The 16,862-nt window shown below is 43.8% G+C and overlaps 1 protein-coding gene across 3 annotated transcripts in view; it reads right to left on the bottom strand.

Moving 5' to 3' along the window:
- Positions 1–3,789: 3,789 nt before the first annotated feature.
- The window catches only part of CASR (calcium sensing receptor), a 79,882-nt gene continuing 66,809 nt past the window's right edge, over positions 3,790–16,862 (bottom strand). For all 3 annotated transcript variants that reach the window (XM_065942470.1, XM_065942471.1, XM_065942469.1), the window contains exons 5-7: positions 13,511–13,741; positions 8,520–8,643; positions 3,790–6,814 (exon numbers count right to left, since the gene is read on the bottom strand). In XM_065942470.1, coding sequence (XP_065798542.1) covers positions 5,292–6,814; positions 8,520–8,643; positions 13,511–13,741 — 1,878 coding nt within the window. In that variant the 3' untranslated portion in view covers positions 3,790–5,291. The remainder of the gene's footprint in view (positions 6,815–8,519; positions 8,644–13,510; positions 13,742–16,862) is intronic.

The raw sequence follows: 16,862 nt of genomic DNA, 5'->3' as shown, positions 1-16,862 counted from the left end.
TATTCTGCCTGTGACAAGAACTGGTTAGACAAAGATTCCTTAGTTACTCACATGAGTCCCACTGCAACCTTATGTATCTGTTTGTTCTGCATTGGAAGTTTTGGGGCTTCCCAGTTTTGGGGCTAAAGAATCCGCCTGCCAATGCAGAAGACATAAGAGCCGGGTGTTCAGTCCCTGGGTTGGAAAGATTCCCAGGAGGAGGAAATGGCAACCCACTCCAGTATTCTTGCTTGGAGAAGCCCATGGATGGAGAAGTCTGGGAGGCTACAGTCCATAGGGTCGTGAAGAGTCGGACAAGACTGAAGCGACATAGCACGCATGTAAGCACACACTCCATTGTACCTTGGCTTTACTAGTCCTTAAATCATAGCTAAAGTACTTCAGGTAAGAGTGTGTTTGTTCCTGTTTTCTCTCCCTGCCTCTCTCATTTCAATGAAGTTGTGTAACTTTACAAAAGAAAGAAGCAAACAGTAAACTATTTTCCTTCTCTGTATTCCCTTCTCTCCAATGAAACTTAATCCATGTTATTCTGTGTGGACATATGATTCTACGTCCTGCCCTCTTTCTTACTGTTATTTCTAAGTTTGATTACCGCTTTGACCTCATGCACATACTGTCATATCTGATGTATGTGGGTGGGCTCTCCTGCAATGGAATTATAGTGTAATTTCCTCTGCCATCCCCCAGGTGAGGGGTGTCTGGACGCTTTCCTGTCTGCATCTGCAGTGTGTCTGTGCTCCCCTGGTTGCAGGCCTCCCTGCACACGACCAAGGGTATGGAGGTCATGTATCCAGAACACATAGGTACTAACTAATTTTGCTGCCTGTTGACTTATTTCCCTGGGAGTATATTCATAAAAGAAAATTTACTGGCACAAAAGTTAAGAGGGATCTGTTAAACCAATTGCCTAAGGATAATTCAGAAAACTTCAGCAGCCCACAGTTGGTTCAACTAAGGATAAGATCATAATAGATCACATCAAGATTCAGGAAGACTTGTGTTTCATCAGGCTCCAAGAAGGTCTTTCTGATATGCTCCAAAGATTTGCTTTTTGAAGCTCATTGTAAAGGCCTTACATTAAATTTTTCTTGGTTTGTTTTTCAACTAAAATTTTAGTTGCTTGGCAGACTTTCAGGTTCTTTTTGTTTGTGTGCTTGATGCACTAGCTTCTCTTGTGATTAAAAAAACAGCCAAAGGATTAAAAAGAATCCACCAGTCAAAAAATTGTGAAGAATAGGGCCACTCAAGTTATTGAAATCTTTGGTGTGATTTTTTTTTTTTTTTGACTGGTGGATTCTTTTTTATACTTTGGCTGTTTCTTAACATTAATTCTTTATTATGGAAATTTAGAAACCCATAAAAGAATAGGAGTAGAAAACTGAAGCTCCAACAGCCATTGACTTTCTGTTGTTCTTTCTTATCTTTCTCCCTACATACTTGTTTTCTCCCCCATTGTGGTTTTTTAAGCAAATTACAGGCATCCTATGATCTCACCCATAAATACTTCAGAGTGCATCATGCTTTGTTAAATGACCACAATGCTGACAACAAAGCAAATGAGGTAAAATGTTAATAATAAGTGAATCTAGGTAGAAGGGGTACAGATGTCTTTTGAGCTGCTTATTTTTGCAAAATTTATATAAGCTTGAAATGATTTATAAATAAAAAGTAAAAAAAAGTGCAAACAAAAAATATGACTGTAATATGATCACACTTGATAATCCAAGAAACAGATTTTTTTCTTTTACTGTAAGTCATGTTCCTAGAAAAAAATCCAGAAAAATATTAAGAAGGAAATAAGTCATTCATAATTCTAACACCCAGATGTAATCACTATTAAACAATTGTGTATTATGTATCCAGGCCATTAAAGGAACCCAGACACACAAACTTTTGCATATCATTTAAAAAGTCCAACAGTGCTAATGAGTTTATAGTCAAATTCCCGTCCTCCCACTCCTCTGCGGTCCCACCCCCTGAGTACTTGCCCCTGCTCGCTCTCTCTTTTATCTGTTAGCAGCCTCTCTTTCATGGCAAAATGCCGTATACAGTTCTGTCTTCACAGTATCTTTCTGATTTACCACAGCTGTTAAGATGAAAGGGAATCAAATTTTGCTTATTTTTTCTCAGCAGGGTGTGTTTTTCATTTTGTGTTTGATCTTAAAAAATGCTTTGTTTGTGGGCAGTGGATACTGCAGACTGGCTCATTCATCACCCACCTTCCTCCAACACGTCGTCCTGTACTCCAGAGGTTGGAGGGCAAAGGCCACTTTCCCAAACTTCCTTTGGCAGAGTTCTGCATGTGACTGATGGGAATCTTGGAAAGGTGATATGAATGGGGCCAAGCACAGTGGCAGAGAACTTTGGTTCCTCCAGCTGCAATGAAGGTTCCAGTGTCTGGATCCCTGTGGGTGTTGAGTGCATGGGAGGTAGTTAAGTTTTTTTTGTCAAACAACCCTGTGAAGGAATTAGGAATTTCTTTGGCAGTGGAGGGCAAGGAGAGAAGAGCCTGAGACCTGCCTGGTAATTCCCAGGCCCCAGTGCTTTCTCATGAGAGATCTGGCAGGCCTGGGAGGGGCCTCGTGGTTGGGACAAAGTGATGCAGCCACGAAAATCACTGTGGATTCTGTGCCCTGGGGACACAGATGTCTCAGAGGATGTCAGAATGGAGACATAACAATTACTGGGGGCTAGATATGAATGTTCTCAGAGGGACTTCCCTGGCAGTCCAGTGGTTAAGACTCAACCTTCCAATGCAATGGGTACAGGTGCAACCCCTGGTGAGAGAGCTAAGATCCCACATGCCTCGAGGTCAAAAACTCAGAACATAAAACGAAGCACTGTTGTAGCAAATTCAATAAAGACTTTAAAAACGGTCCACATCTAAAAAAGATAAAAGAAAAAAACAGTGTTCTTAGAGATGTCAACAGGAACTGTGGATGTTTGGGGAAACCTACCTCCTCACACTATAGAAGGGGGAAGGGAGAAACCTCTGAACAGACCCCTGAAAACCTAAATTGATCCAGAAAACTCTGAAATTCAAGAGAAAACCCCAGTTTGACTGAAATGAAGTTTCTGTCAGGCTGAATAGGAATTTGAGAGGAAACTAGGTTGTGACAGAAGAATGGCAGGCTGGGTCTGGTTTGGGGGAGCAGATGCCTCAGATCTTCCTGTGTGAGACCTTCTCTGTGTCTCCTACATGACGCCCTCTAGTGTCTTTTCATCTGGATTGACAATTGTAATTTCCACAAGTCTTTTTTTTCAAACTTTCAACTTTAATTTTTTTAATCTTTTGGCCTCGTTGTGTGGCATGTGGCATGTGGGATCGAACCTGCGTCCCCTGCATTGGCAGCATGGAGTCTTTACCATCGGCCTACCAGGGAAGTCCCTTCCACAATTCATTTTCATGTTAAAAATCAAGGAAAGGTGGCCCTTTTGGAAGAAAATGGTCAGAAAGTCATCAAGAACTGTAAACTTTGTGGCGTCACACAGGTTTGACTGGCTTAAAAGCAGCACTTAGAGAGATCTGAGAGTCGGCTGCCAGACTGGAATGGTCTTCCCTTGGTGCTAGACATCTTGGTTCTGACACCACAGAGGTGGGGGGAGCATGGGGCCCTTAGGGGACTGATGTTCGGCTTCACCATGAGCTATGGTGTTCAGGACCCCTTGGGCTGGGCCCTAGAGTTCTTGGGCTTATTATGGAGAAAGTTAGTGTGATCAGTGGGTTTGTTGTTAAAGTGTGAATGGTTAAATAAATATGTTTTCTATTTTAAACAAGTGAAAAAAATTACAATATCAGTAATAATATTAACTAACATTTATTGCGTGCTTACTATGGGCTAGGCACCATGCTAAAATACTTTACATACATTTATCTCATTTAACCCACATAAGAGCTCTGAGGGAAAAGAATGATTATACCTCCATTTTAGACACAAAGAAGCTGGGGCTGAGTGAGGTCAAGGTTCCCTGCCTGTGGTCACCCAACTTGTGAATGACAAACCCAGCACTTGACCCCAGCTCTCTCTAGCTCCAGAACCTGACTGTTCAGCAGTATGCCCTTCAACATTCAATCTTGTAACTACCCATGGGCAGACTCCCACTGCTGGAGGGAATCTAAGTACGGCATTGGGGAGTGCCAAGAGTAATAACCCACGAGAGCTCTCTTGGAACCATGTGTTCTTACCCCAGAAACTGGTAGGAGGTCAGAGACTGGGAGCTTATTCTTCACAGGGGAAGGCATGCATCTGACTTCAGGAAGCGTTTGGGGTGGAGAAAGAGGGAGTTTCTGGATCACTGGGCCCTGAAAGGGCTCATTTAGGGCTTAGCTCATTGTGGTGTGGGTGGTGGGGTGGGCAAAGAAAATGGAACTCAATAATACTGCCTTATATCAACCAGACTGGGACATTTTTTTCCAGTTTATATTGTCCATGGACTATTAAAACAGAAGCATTTTCTTAAGGATAAAGCTACATATGACAATATTAATTACAGATACAGTTCACTGGATTCGTGCAGTCCCTTCCCAGCAGTCTGAGGTGATTCCTGAGATCTTGGAATCTACACATGGCATCACCATCACACTCTGGACAAAATCAGACATACTGTTAGAGGATGGATGCTAACCTTCTCCACGTCACATGACAGCAGCAGCAAGTAGGAGACCACATATTTAACAGTTTTCATAAATAGGAGGGGACACATTCACCTTACAGCCTTGGACATTTCAAGTTCTTCCCACTTGTCAAGGTATTGGGCAGAACTGGTGACATTCTGTCTTTCACACTCAACTCTAGTGGTGGCCAATATGAGGTCCTGTCACTCTGCACAGGTTTGTCTCTGGACCAGAGTGTCTGCAAAGTTCAGGGCAGACGTTTCAACATTAAAAACGAAAATAAAAACAACAGCAACAAAAACAAGAAAGAAAACCCTAGGGGGAATAGGTGGGTATCTTAAAGCCATGGTTTTATCTCTGGACTGTTGGGTGGGATAGAACAGAAGAGGAGAATGGAAGCAGGGATAGGAAAGGCGAACCTGACTACAGGGGTCTCAGCACTCTGATAACCTAACCACAGAAGCACACCACTCCCCTCTTTTTCATTTTAATGGGGACATTATTTCATTCACTGTCATTTATAGCAGTGCAGCTAGCATTTGGTGGGTTTTATCCCTCCTTTCTGGAGGAAGCCGGGGCGGGGGGGGGGGGGGGGGGGCAGTTCCTCATCCCTGTGGAGAAGGTCATCCTGGGAAAACTGCCTGGATTCCCCTTGAACTGACTTTCTCCTTCCCTTTTAAGAACGCAGCATGTTTTCTGTAACAGTGCTTCCTCCGCCGCTGATGACAAAGCTCCGGGAATTAGACACAACAAGTGCCGGGGACATCTCTTCGGGGTCCTCCATCTCTAGCTGGTGGTCCCCACCCACAGGGCCCTGCAGGCCTGTCTCCTGGGCGGTCAGTTCCGAGTCCGTCTCCCCGCACTGCAGCGGGAGCAGCGCCTGGTGTTTGGTCAGGGCGTCGTTGTTTTTCTGGGCCTCCAGGGAGGTCTGGTGCGTGGAATTCCTGTGAGCCACGGCGCTCTTCTGAGGCTCGTCAAAGCTCAGCGAGAAGGTGACGGTGCCGCTGCCGAAGATGACCTTCTGCTTGCATCTCGGCGGCTGCTGCGACTGTGGCTGCGGCTGCGGGGTGGAGGGTGGCCGCGGCTGTGGCTGCTGCGCGTTGTGTGGGCTCAGGGCCAGCGGCTGCGGCTGCTTCTGCCTCTCCGGCTGCTGCTGCGGGAAGGGGTCCTCGCTGTTGCTCTTGCTGCTGATGGAGGAGGAGGGGGTGGATCCCGTGGAGCCCCCCAGGCTGCTGGACCGCTGGCGGGAGACGTTGCTACGGCGCAGTGTGGCTCGGGCGGCCACCTTGAAGGCGTGTGCCGCGGTGCTGCAGCGCACCTCCTCGATGGTGTTCCGGGACGGCTTGAAGAGGATGATGTAGACCTTGTTGAAGAAGATGCAGGCCAGCAAGCCAAAGCTGGCCGCCAGGATGGCGATCACCTCCACCGCAGAGACGAACTTGCCGTAAGTACTGGCGTAGGCGGGGATGAAGGAGATCCAGACGATGAAGAAGATGAGCATGCTGAAGGTGATGAACTTGGCTTCGTTGAAGTTCTCCGGCAACTTCCGGGACTTGAAGGCGAAGAAGAAACAGATGGCGGCCAGCAAACAGGTGTAGCCGATCAGGAAGCCCAGCGCCATGAGCGAGCCCTCGTGGCAGGTGATGAAGATGATCTCGTCCTCCAGCTCGTGGTTGCGATAGCTCGAGGGGGGCGCCGTATTGAGCCAAATGGCACAGATGACAATCTGCATGAAGGTGCAGAGGAAGACCAGCAGGAACTGCAGGTTGAGCCCCCACCACTTGCGGTGGAAGCTGGTGGGAATCTTGGCCTCAAACACCAGGAGGACCCGATTGGTTTTCACCAGGATGCACGAGATGCAGAGCACGAAGCTGATGCCAAAGGCCGGCTGGCGCAGGCGACAGGTCCAGTCCTGGGGCTCTCCGATGAAGAACAGGGAGCTGGAGAAGCAGCAGAGCAGGGAGAAGAGGAGGAGGTAGGAGAGTTCCCGGTTTGTGGCCTTGACGATGGGTGTGTTGCGGAATTTGATGAAGACACCCAGCACAAAGGCTGTGAGGAAAATGCCCAGCACAGCAAACAGCGTGAGTGCGATCCCAAAGGGCTCGGTCCAGGACAGGAACTCAATCTCCTTGGCGATGCAGGAAGTGTGGTTCTCATTGGACCAGAAGTCATCAGGGCACTTATCACAGGCACTTGCATCTGTAAAATGTCACAATGAAGGGGTTAGTACTGAGTGGCAGAGGCTGAAATGTGTGAGTGTGAATGTGGTGATGAGGGAACTTTAAATTTGCTGTACTGATGAAATAATTGTGATTTTTACGTTATCAGATAATCTACTGAACCCTGACTTATGCTTAATAATATACTTAATTTCATGCTTCTTTGGTGGTTCTATTATTTTTTCTTTTGTGCTGTACTTAGTCATGTGTGCTGTGGTCAGTCCCTTCAGTTGTGTCCAACTCTTCGACCCTATGGACTGTAGCCCACCAGGCTCATCTATCCATGGGATTCTCCAGACAAGAAAACTGGAGTGGGTTGCCATGCCCTCCTCCAGTTTGTATATATGGGGGCTACTTTTTGAAAAATTTTTAAATTTTATGTTGCAGTATAGTTGATTAACAACATTGTGATAGTTTCAGGTGTATAGCAAAGTGATTCGGTTTATACACAAACATGTATCTATTCTTTTTCAGATTCTTTTCCCATTTAGGTTGTGACATAATATTGAACTGACTTCCCTGTGTTATACAGTAGGTCATTGTTGGTCATCCATTTTATATATAACAGTGTGTACAGGTCAATCCCAAACTCTAGGAGGGCTATTTGCTTCCTTTAACACTACTTGATGATGTACAAACCATCATTCAGCAAGCGCAGAATGATCAGTCTTGCCGGACAGGTGGCTGCCCTGCACACTGGTGGTCTGGCACTGTCCACCAATTTTCACAGTGATTCACACTCAGTCTGACTTATTTTGGACATAAGGATGGGCTTTGTAGACACGCCAGAGCAGCCTCTTAGATCACGGCTAAGTATTCCTCGATTCTGACCTATGCCTTCCTCACGCCACATCAATGGCTTTCTAGTGAGGGTGGCTGCAGACTCATTTGACCAACAAATGTTTACTATGCCTCTGCTGTGTCTTGGTCAGTGTGCAGTTTTGGGGAGTGAAAGGAGCATGGGCTTTGCAGGCAGAGATCTGGATGCGAATCCTGGCCCTGCCACTTATTATCTGTGTGACTTTGGTCAGGCTCCTTAACCATTCTAAGTGTCAGTTTCCTCATCGGTGAAATGGAAGCAATAATAACTCCATCATGGTAGTGAGGATGAAATGAGTTAATAATAATGAGAAAAAAATTATATTTAGTATTTATAGAGTGCTTCCAATATGCCAATCAAATATTTCTCTATAACTTATCATTTGTTTTACCAGTTTTATCTAATTTAATCCCCCAAACTCTGTAAGATAGGTTTATTATTATTCTCACTTTATAGATTAAGAAACTGAGGCATAGGAGAAATATAAATAAGATAGTAAGTCCAGTGCCAGGCACTCTGTAGACAATCTATTGTGACCTATTAACTCTGGAGCCTGGAACATTCACAACTTTGTCTATTCAGGATCACTGAGCTCTAAGAAAAGAAAAACAATACTGGAGTGCAGTATCGACCTAAGAGAAAGATGTGCAACAGATGTGTTTGTAAACTTTTACGGTATTGCAGAGATACCTAATGTTCCGATTCTATCCCCCTCAGCGTGCAGCCCAGTGTGACGCTGAGACGCACCGTGTTAAATGAGAAAGCATGCTCAGCACCGTCTCAGCCCCGCCCTTCCAGGGACCTTGCTGAGCCCTGGGGCCCAGAGTGAAGGGGGCTCTGCCGCGTGCCGGGGCTGCTGCAATACCTGTCTCGTCGCTGTACTCTCCATCCGGACACTCCACGCACTCAAAGCAGCACGTGGGCTCCCCCTCGATGATGCCCTTCCTGGTCCCTGGCAGGCAGTCTCGGCTGCAGTTGGAGAAAGGCACCTGGAGGGGAGAGATCACAACAGTGAGGGGCTGCCACACACACACACACACACACACACACACACACACACACACACACACACACACACACACACACACACACACACACACACACACACACACACACACACACACACACACACACACACACACACACACACACACACACACACACACACACACACACACACACACACACACACACACACACACACACACACACACACACACACACACACCCCCCCCTTCAGTGGAATTCGAGGAAGATTAATTGCTGGGAGTCTACGCAGTAACAAAATCCTCCCTAAATAGCCTTCCCTTCCATCCTCTACAAGTCCCAGAAAAAGACATCTGTTTACTTTTCATAGAACTAAAAGTTTGAGACAAACTACAGGACACAGGGACATGGACCTACACCCAGAGGGAGAGCCACAAGGGGAAATGCTGAGACAAGGGGACATTTGAAAATGAGACTTTGAACTTTGTAGTAAAATGTAATTCCTTCAATTTTCTTTTACGTTTTACAGGGTGATTTCTGAGATGCAACAACTCAGTGAGGTAGGCCTGACAGGCATGGAAGAGGCGAAAGTAAATGGATCAGAAAACTATACCAGGTGATTACTAACCAAAAGAAAGCTGCAATAGCTACATTAACTTCAGATAACATAGTTTTTATTTAATTTATTTCTTTAATGGACTTCAGGTGCACAGAGTTTGATTAATCATAATCCTTAAACTATTATTGCTTGTTCATGTTTGAGCCACTTTTGGCTAGTCATTTGTAATGTGTGTGTGCATGCTCAGTCACTCAGTCATGTCTGATTCTTTGTGATCCTGTGGACTACAGCTTGCCAGTCCCCTCTGTCCATGGGGTTCTCCAGGCAAGAATACTGTAGTGGATTGCCATCTCCTCCTCCAGGGGATCTTCCCGACCCAGGGATTGAACCGGTATCTCCTGCATTGGCAGGTGGGTTCTTTTACCACTGAGCCACCTAGGAAGCCCCTCACTTTTAATGACTACCACCCAAAACAGAAACTAGGACCAGGATAATAACCTACATCTAACTATATGCTCCTCGTTCCACTTACTTCCTCCCCACCACATAGTAATACCTGAGATGACCATCATCCTTATTCATCAAAAGCAAATAATACTAAACTTTCAAGGAACAGAGCAATCTTATACAAACTCTAGCAGAGATCAGGAAAATATATATATTCTTAAAGAAGCACCTTCCAACTAATTCTTGTAAGCCCAGTATAATAACATTAATTCTAAAATAAGACAAGGACAGTATGAAGCCTCATCTCACTTATTAAGTTGTCTTCAGAAGTAGAGCTGAGTTTAGGATTTGTGTCCAAGTGATTTATAAGGAAAGTTCTCCCAAAGGAATCAGGAAGATAATGGAGGAAGTGGGACATAGGAGGCAGGAGAAAAAGCAAGGCTATGATCCTGAGCAAAGTCCCTCTGACTTATACCCCATCCCCCGGGGGAGCTCTGGACTGCAGGTTAGGCCCCAATGCTGTCCTGACCTGAAGAAAAGGGCTAGGGCTTTCACATTTCTACAGCACTCAGAGGGGAAGGGAAATGTAAATTCCTAGGCTCTTCTGAGGTTCTCCTTTGCCTCTCTGAGCCTATAGGCAAAATGGGTTCCATTAGCCTGCAGGCAGTCTCTGAAAAAGAATATCAAGTTCTGATTATTGGAAATAAAAATGTATAGAAATCCTGGAGATACATGCAAAGGGTAAGGACTCTGAAAGGATCTGGAAAGAGTACAACTACTTTCTACTACTTGAAAACAGATGAAAAGTACTAAAATAACAGACAAACTCAAAGGGCATGAAAAATAAAATACACCATGATCATGCTGAGTTTCTGCCAGGAATGCAAGCAAGTTTAATACTAGAAATTCTGTGTCACTCACTGTAATAATAAATTAACACAGAAAAACATGGTCATCAATGGATGAAAAAATATTTGATGAAGTTTAACACAAACTAGTGATAAAAATGGGGTCGCGAAGAGTCCGACATGACTGAGCGACTTCACTTTCACTTTTCACTTTCATGCATTGGAGAAGGAAATGGCAACCCACTCCAGTATTCTTGCCTGGAGAATCCCAGGGATGGGGGAGCCTGGTGGGCTGCCGTATATGGGGTCACACAGTGTGGGACATGACTGAAGTGATTTAGCAGCAGCAGCAGTGATAAAAAACTTAATGATGTTGGACTGAAAACAAAATTCTGTAAAGCAATGATCCTTCAATTACAAAATAAATTTTTAAAAAATTAGAAAAAAACTTAATGAGAGTAGGAAGAAATATCTTTACCTTGAAAAAAAATCCCCAAATTCTTAGCATAAACATATGACACAATATTATTTAATTTAAAATAAATAAGGGTGCTTATTTAAAATAAAGGTGCTCAGTATCACCACTATTATTATATATTACACCAGAGTTCCTAGTTAGTGGAACAAGAAAAATATGGGCAAACATATTAGAAAGCACTAAAAAAAAACTTGTTATTTTTAATAATAATAATGCAGATAACATGCTTGTCTACATTAGAAATAACTGGAGAGCAGCCCTGGGCTAAAATGCCATAGACTGCCACTGTTAGCTGAGTTTGATTAGTTTTTCTTAAAAAAAAAAAAGCACCAAAAAAGCATCACCTTTTGATGTATGCTATTGGTTGATTTCTAGCTTCTTAAATGATTGTTTTTGACAATTTTGCCCAATCTACCATTGTTTCACCATTCAGAAGTCCTGCTTCCATCTCAATCTTTGATCATGCCAGGTAACTGAGTACTTATTAGGTATTTACTACCTGACAGTCTATGTGTATCAGAGATAGTAAATACAAGAATGAAGTATATTTTGAACAAAGCATACATTTCTTGAATTAGGGAGCACGTCTTCATTTTTGTAGCCCCAGTTACAAAGCCTTGAATAACCCTTGATACAGGGTAGGGCTCATACTATTTTAAAAACATCTCTTTAAGAAGACTGTCCCCCTTCCCACTACTTGCTTGAACTGGAGACATCTTACAAAGTTAAACACATGGAAAGCAGTAAAATAATTATCATTGTTTCCAGTAAAAAAGAAATAACTGGCTTGACAAGGAATTTAAAAACACTTGAACAGATGATCAGCAATATTTTCTAATGAAAGAGAAATAGAAGTAGCGATACCAGATCTGATGATCATTGAGACTCTCAGGACCCTGGTTTGAAGGAAGGAAAGGATAAGCTACATCTATGAACACTGAAATATTTGCTATTATTATGTGCCTGTAAATTCACTGCAAACTCTACTGGATCACGGTATGTATTTTATACATTGCTGGTTAAACTTTGTTGATATTTTACTTAGGACGTGACCACATCTATGTTTATAAATTGACCTATAATTGTCTTTTCTTGTACTGTTATTGCCTGTTTTTGATGTTAAGATTATGTTAGCCTTTTAAAATGAGTTTAGTAGCTTTCCTTCTTGGCTTCTGTTAGGCTGTGAGTGGCAAAAACCTCAAAATAACAAAATAACAATGGTTCAATCTATACCAATTAGAGACACCTGTGTGCATCAACATAGGTAAAATATAACCTGGATGAGTCAACAACAGCAGGGAACAGATAATAAATAATATAGCTGATCAGTTTAGACTGTAGTCAATTGATAGTTGTGATAATTTAGACAAGAGTATAGTTAGTGAACAGAGGAACATACCCTTTGGAATCCCCAAAGCTCTGTCTGAAAAAGGGTCATGACATGTTTATAATTGAGAATTCATTCTCTGAGGTAAAAACTAAAAAGACTTGCACACTGTGGATGAGATTTGCTATCTATAGGAGAACTTCTTGTGGGTAACTTATCCTTTAAATTGAGAAACAATGAAATTGTAGTATCTCAGCAGAAACCCATTAACCTAAGAATTATTTGGTAAAAAGATGAAGTTGAATTTTTGGTCATGTCATAAAAAGTGGTCCAAGATACTCAAAGGTGATAATAGAAAGTATTAGTCCCTCAGTTGTGTCTGAATCTTTGCGACTGCATAGACTGTAGCTCACCAGCCTCCTCTTTCCATGGGATTTTCCAGGCAAGAATACTGGAGTGGGCTGCCATTTCCTACTCCAATAATAGAAAGGCAAATGCAAAGAAAAATGTAGCAGTTCTCATCCAGGCTTTTTGGAAGTTAGAGAGGATGCCTGGTCCAGGGTTTGTTCTTACAGAGGATCTGGGTCCTTAGAACGTATTATATTCTAGGACACAACCATTGTAGAATGATTATTATTTCAACCTGTCATGTATCTTTTCCTTAAGTGCATATTCACTGGGAGTAATGTACCTCTGGTTATTAATCAGGCTTGTAGATGAAGTGATACTCATTGAAGGAGGCCGTGATCACAGTCACAAGCATCCTCCTATTTGCTACAGGTCTCCCATAGGAGGAGAATAAATTGTCCTTTTGATTTATAGGTGAGTCCTAAGTTATTTTGGATAACAGGGAGCTACCTCTGTGTGAATTACCCATGCTCTGTCTTGAGTGATGCTTGTGTTTGCTTAAATATTTTGCTCTGGTTGGGGGAAAGTTTTAGCCAAAGAAACTATTATTAGCCATGGAGTCAGATTGGTAAAGAATAAGATTGTTTCAATACAATAAGCATGGGGCTCCAGTTTTGAGCAATCTCTTCTGGACACTAACACTCATGGATTTCACAGGGAATCCTGATAACGCAGTTAGTGAACTGATGGAAGTGGACTCGTGATTCTGGAAGTCCAGTGGCAAAGCCCAAGGCCCTCCCAAAGCCCAGTGCAGTTTCTTCCTGTGGTGGAGGCATCTAGTATCCTGATGGACAGCACATACCTCCCTTGAGAATCCACTCCACAGGATTTTTTCATCATTGATGAAGAGTCTCTCTCCTTTCTTGGCATAGACATTGTAATATCCAACTTCCTTAAATACTATGGAGCCGTCCTCTGGGGAGAGGTGCCAATTGATGATGGAATAGTTCCCTGCCAGGTCTCCACATTCATCAAAAGTTACTTGCTCCCCCATATTGCTGGTAAAATTTAGGTGCCGCAGGTGTTTCAGGACCTAAAGAACAGAGATGAATATTCTGAATACAAGTCACAGGGCTGCCACATGTGGTTATGTAGGTTGAGCACTGCACAAGGACAGTAAACTATCTTGTTCAAACAATGTAGAAGGGACATGACTTGAGGGAGAGGGACCTTTTTGTAATTTATATTAAGGTACTTAGATGTGTTAGTGGCAGCCTTGGTAAGCCATGAGCTTTATTTTGTATGCGAATTGTGTCAGATGGTCCAAAAAGTTCATTTGGGTTTTTCATAAGATGTGACGGAAAAACCCCAATGAAACCCCAGTTTTTTGGTCAGCCCAACAACAGGGGTAGGAAACATTTTCTTGAAGTCAGGAAAAGAAGAGGAATACATCTTACCATGGAACTGGCCAAATCAAGGCTTTTACAAGTGCACCATCATCTGGTGGTACCCAGGAGGGAAAGGGTTGTAAGCCAGAGCCATCCCTGGTGTCTTCTGAGATGGGATTTTGAAAGAGTAGCACTCTTACGCTCTGCACCATCTTTCTCTAAGCTATGGCTTCTGTGGAAGTGCCCTGCTGCCAAAGTTCACAGAGAGAAGGGTGGAAGGAGGAAAGAAAGAAGGCTATGAGCAGAGCCTTGGCCATCACTGTTATAGTCATGGCCAGTCCTTTACTTTTTGCAGGGTGTTATGAGTCACAAAGCCCTTGTACAAAAAAGTAATGATAATAATCACCAAACCTTACTAGTCATTTTATTACCTTTGAAGCACAATGCTGAATGCTTTATATTTGTTGTCTAATCTCCACAACAAATAGTACTATTAACTCTCATTTTTGGACTTCCCCAGTGGCTCAGCAGTAAAGAATCTGCCTGCAAAGCAGGAGACTCCGGTTCAATCCCTGGGTGGGGAATATCCCCTGGAGGAGGAAATGGCAACCCATGCCAGTATTCTTGCCTGGGAAATCCCAGGGACAGAAGGGCCTGGGGTGGGTGGGGGGTGGGGGGTGGGGCTACAGTCCATAGGGTTGCAATGAGTCAGACACGACTGAGCGTGCATGCACTCCCATTTTATTGATGGAGAAACTGAGGAAACAGGAAGTATCTGGTCCCAGGCACACAACTAGGAAGTGCTGCAAGCCTGCACGTGTAGGGGCTCTGCTCCACGGCAGCAGCGTTAGGCTCCTGCCTTTGCTTTCTGTGCACCCCTGACTTGGGTCGAGAGGAAGCAGTGGGCACTCAGCAGCTTATCTCTCATGTGGGAACTGCCCGCTGCCAGGAGGTCACTGAGGCACCGAGAGAGAGCGAAACATACACAGTCCAGACGGTGAGAGTAGGGGTGCTCACTTACACTGTGCCTCGTGACTCACAGGGCTTTCTCACTCTCTGGCTCTGAGTGTGTTTCCTCACTGGCAGGACGAGAGGACTGGGCCCTAGAGACTGCAGGAATCTCCAAGTTCTAGTTTCGATTTCTTTCTGTTCTATGCTGTGGTGGCCCTAGGAATACATTTAGAAGTACCCCTTCTGTTTAGCATAACTTTCAAGGTACCTGAAAAACCAGCATCTAATCTGACACCAAGAAAAGTTTGGGCCCTGTTATCCATGTGTGTGATGAGGGAAGGGCAGCTTTCATGTTCTACTCCACTCCTGAGATGACACAGCTTTTTAAAACAATGTATATCTGTATTTGACTGTATTTTAAAGCCAACATTTACTGTAAGGAAAATTAAATAAAGAAAAGGAGCCACCTGAGCTTGCTCATAAACAGCCCTGGGGTGAGTGTGGGGACAGAGAATGTGGCCGGCCGCATGTGTGTACAGACATAGCACCTGGGCGCTTCAGTCACATGCTGTGCGTGTGGTGACCCCTTTAGTGCTCTCATTGCTGCCCTGGTGGAAGTTGGCTGCTCTGATTTTTGCCCCAGGCTTATGGGGGATGGGGATCCCTCACTCCCTACTGCCTGGTTCCTTTGTTCTGCAGTCAGAGCCGCCGAGTTATCCTCAAAAAAAAAAAGAAAGAAAAAAAAGATGGAGAATGAATCCTACTAAGGATGTTCTCCCAAACCTTCCTCAATGATCACCAGTCTTACATTTTCCCTTCATTTTTACTGAGCCCTTACAGCAGTCCTCAGAGAGGTGGTGCCACAGACCTGCTCCTTTCCTATATTAGATATCGCCAACTCTCCTCCTTTGGCCCCTCTGCTCTCGAGATGACCTGTACACAGTGGGGTACATCCTTTTGTTTCTGCCCAGATGTCCTGACACATCTCCTTCTCTTCGAGGAACATGCATTCCTTCTGCTCTATAAGACTGACCCCTCTTGTAGCACTCAGAACCTCATTCTTCCCACGTACTCTGGAACTTTTCTGACATGACCAGCCCACCCTTCTCCATTCTATAACCATGCCTCCTCTACTTCCTAGTGGGGATCGTCCATGGTTTAGATGAAACATGCTTCAAACTTCTCTAGGTACCTTCCAAAGCCTCCATACTTTGGTCCCATGTATCTACCACTACCTGTCAGTGCAAATATTTTATCCGTGTCATATCCTTTCCACATGTCATGCTAACTCTATCTTTGCCCTGATCTGCATAAAAGGTAAGAAGAGTGAAGAGAGAGGGGACTACTTCTCATTTACACTTCCTTTCTGCCAGGCATCGTACTAATGCTTTGTACACATCATCTCATCTGACCCTCATAACACATCTATGGATAGGGACTATTAATATCTTCATTTTATAGATGAGGAAATTGAGGCAGGGAGAGGTCAAGAAACTCATCAAAGTCATAAGCTAGAAAGTTCTCCAGCTGTGATTTAAACTTGTGCTTTTCTACTACACCCTCTTGACTCCAATATGAATTGTTGAGAGCATCAATGGCAAGTATTTGTCAGAAACATTTCCTCATTAAATATGTTTTTTAAAAGCATCATTCTTGTTTGAAGAATACTTTAAAAGGCATATGCAACAGTAAGATAGATTATTTAGCATACATTTTCTTTTGCCTATGCAAATTTCAATTCCTTGGTTCTTATTCTCTAGACAATAAGCTCCTCCTCTACTTTTCTCAGTCTACAGCTTCTCTCCAAGAAACTCCTGCAACAGTGAGTGAACTGAAAGGGGAACTGGAATAAGATCATTTCACAATTAAATGGTC

The sequence above is a fragment of the Muntiacus reevesi genome, chromosome 8, assembly GCF_963930625.1.
Source record: "Muntiacus reevesi chromosome 8, mMunRee1.1, whole genome shotgun sequence".
In the NCBI taxonomy this organism is placed as follows: Eukaryota; Metazoa; Chordata; class Mammalia; order Artiodactyla; family Cervidae; genus Muntiacus; species Muntiacus reevesi.
This window is presented reverse-complemented; position numbering and strand designations above follow the sequence as displayed.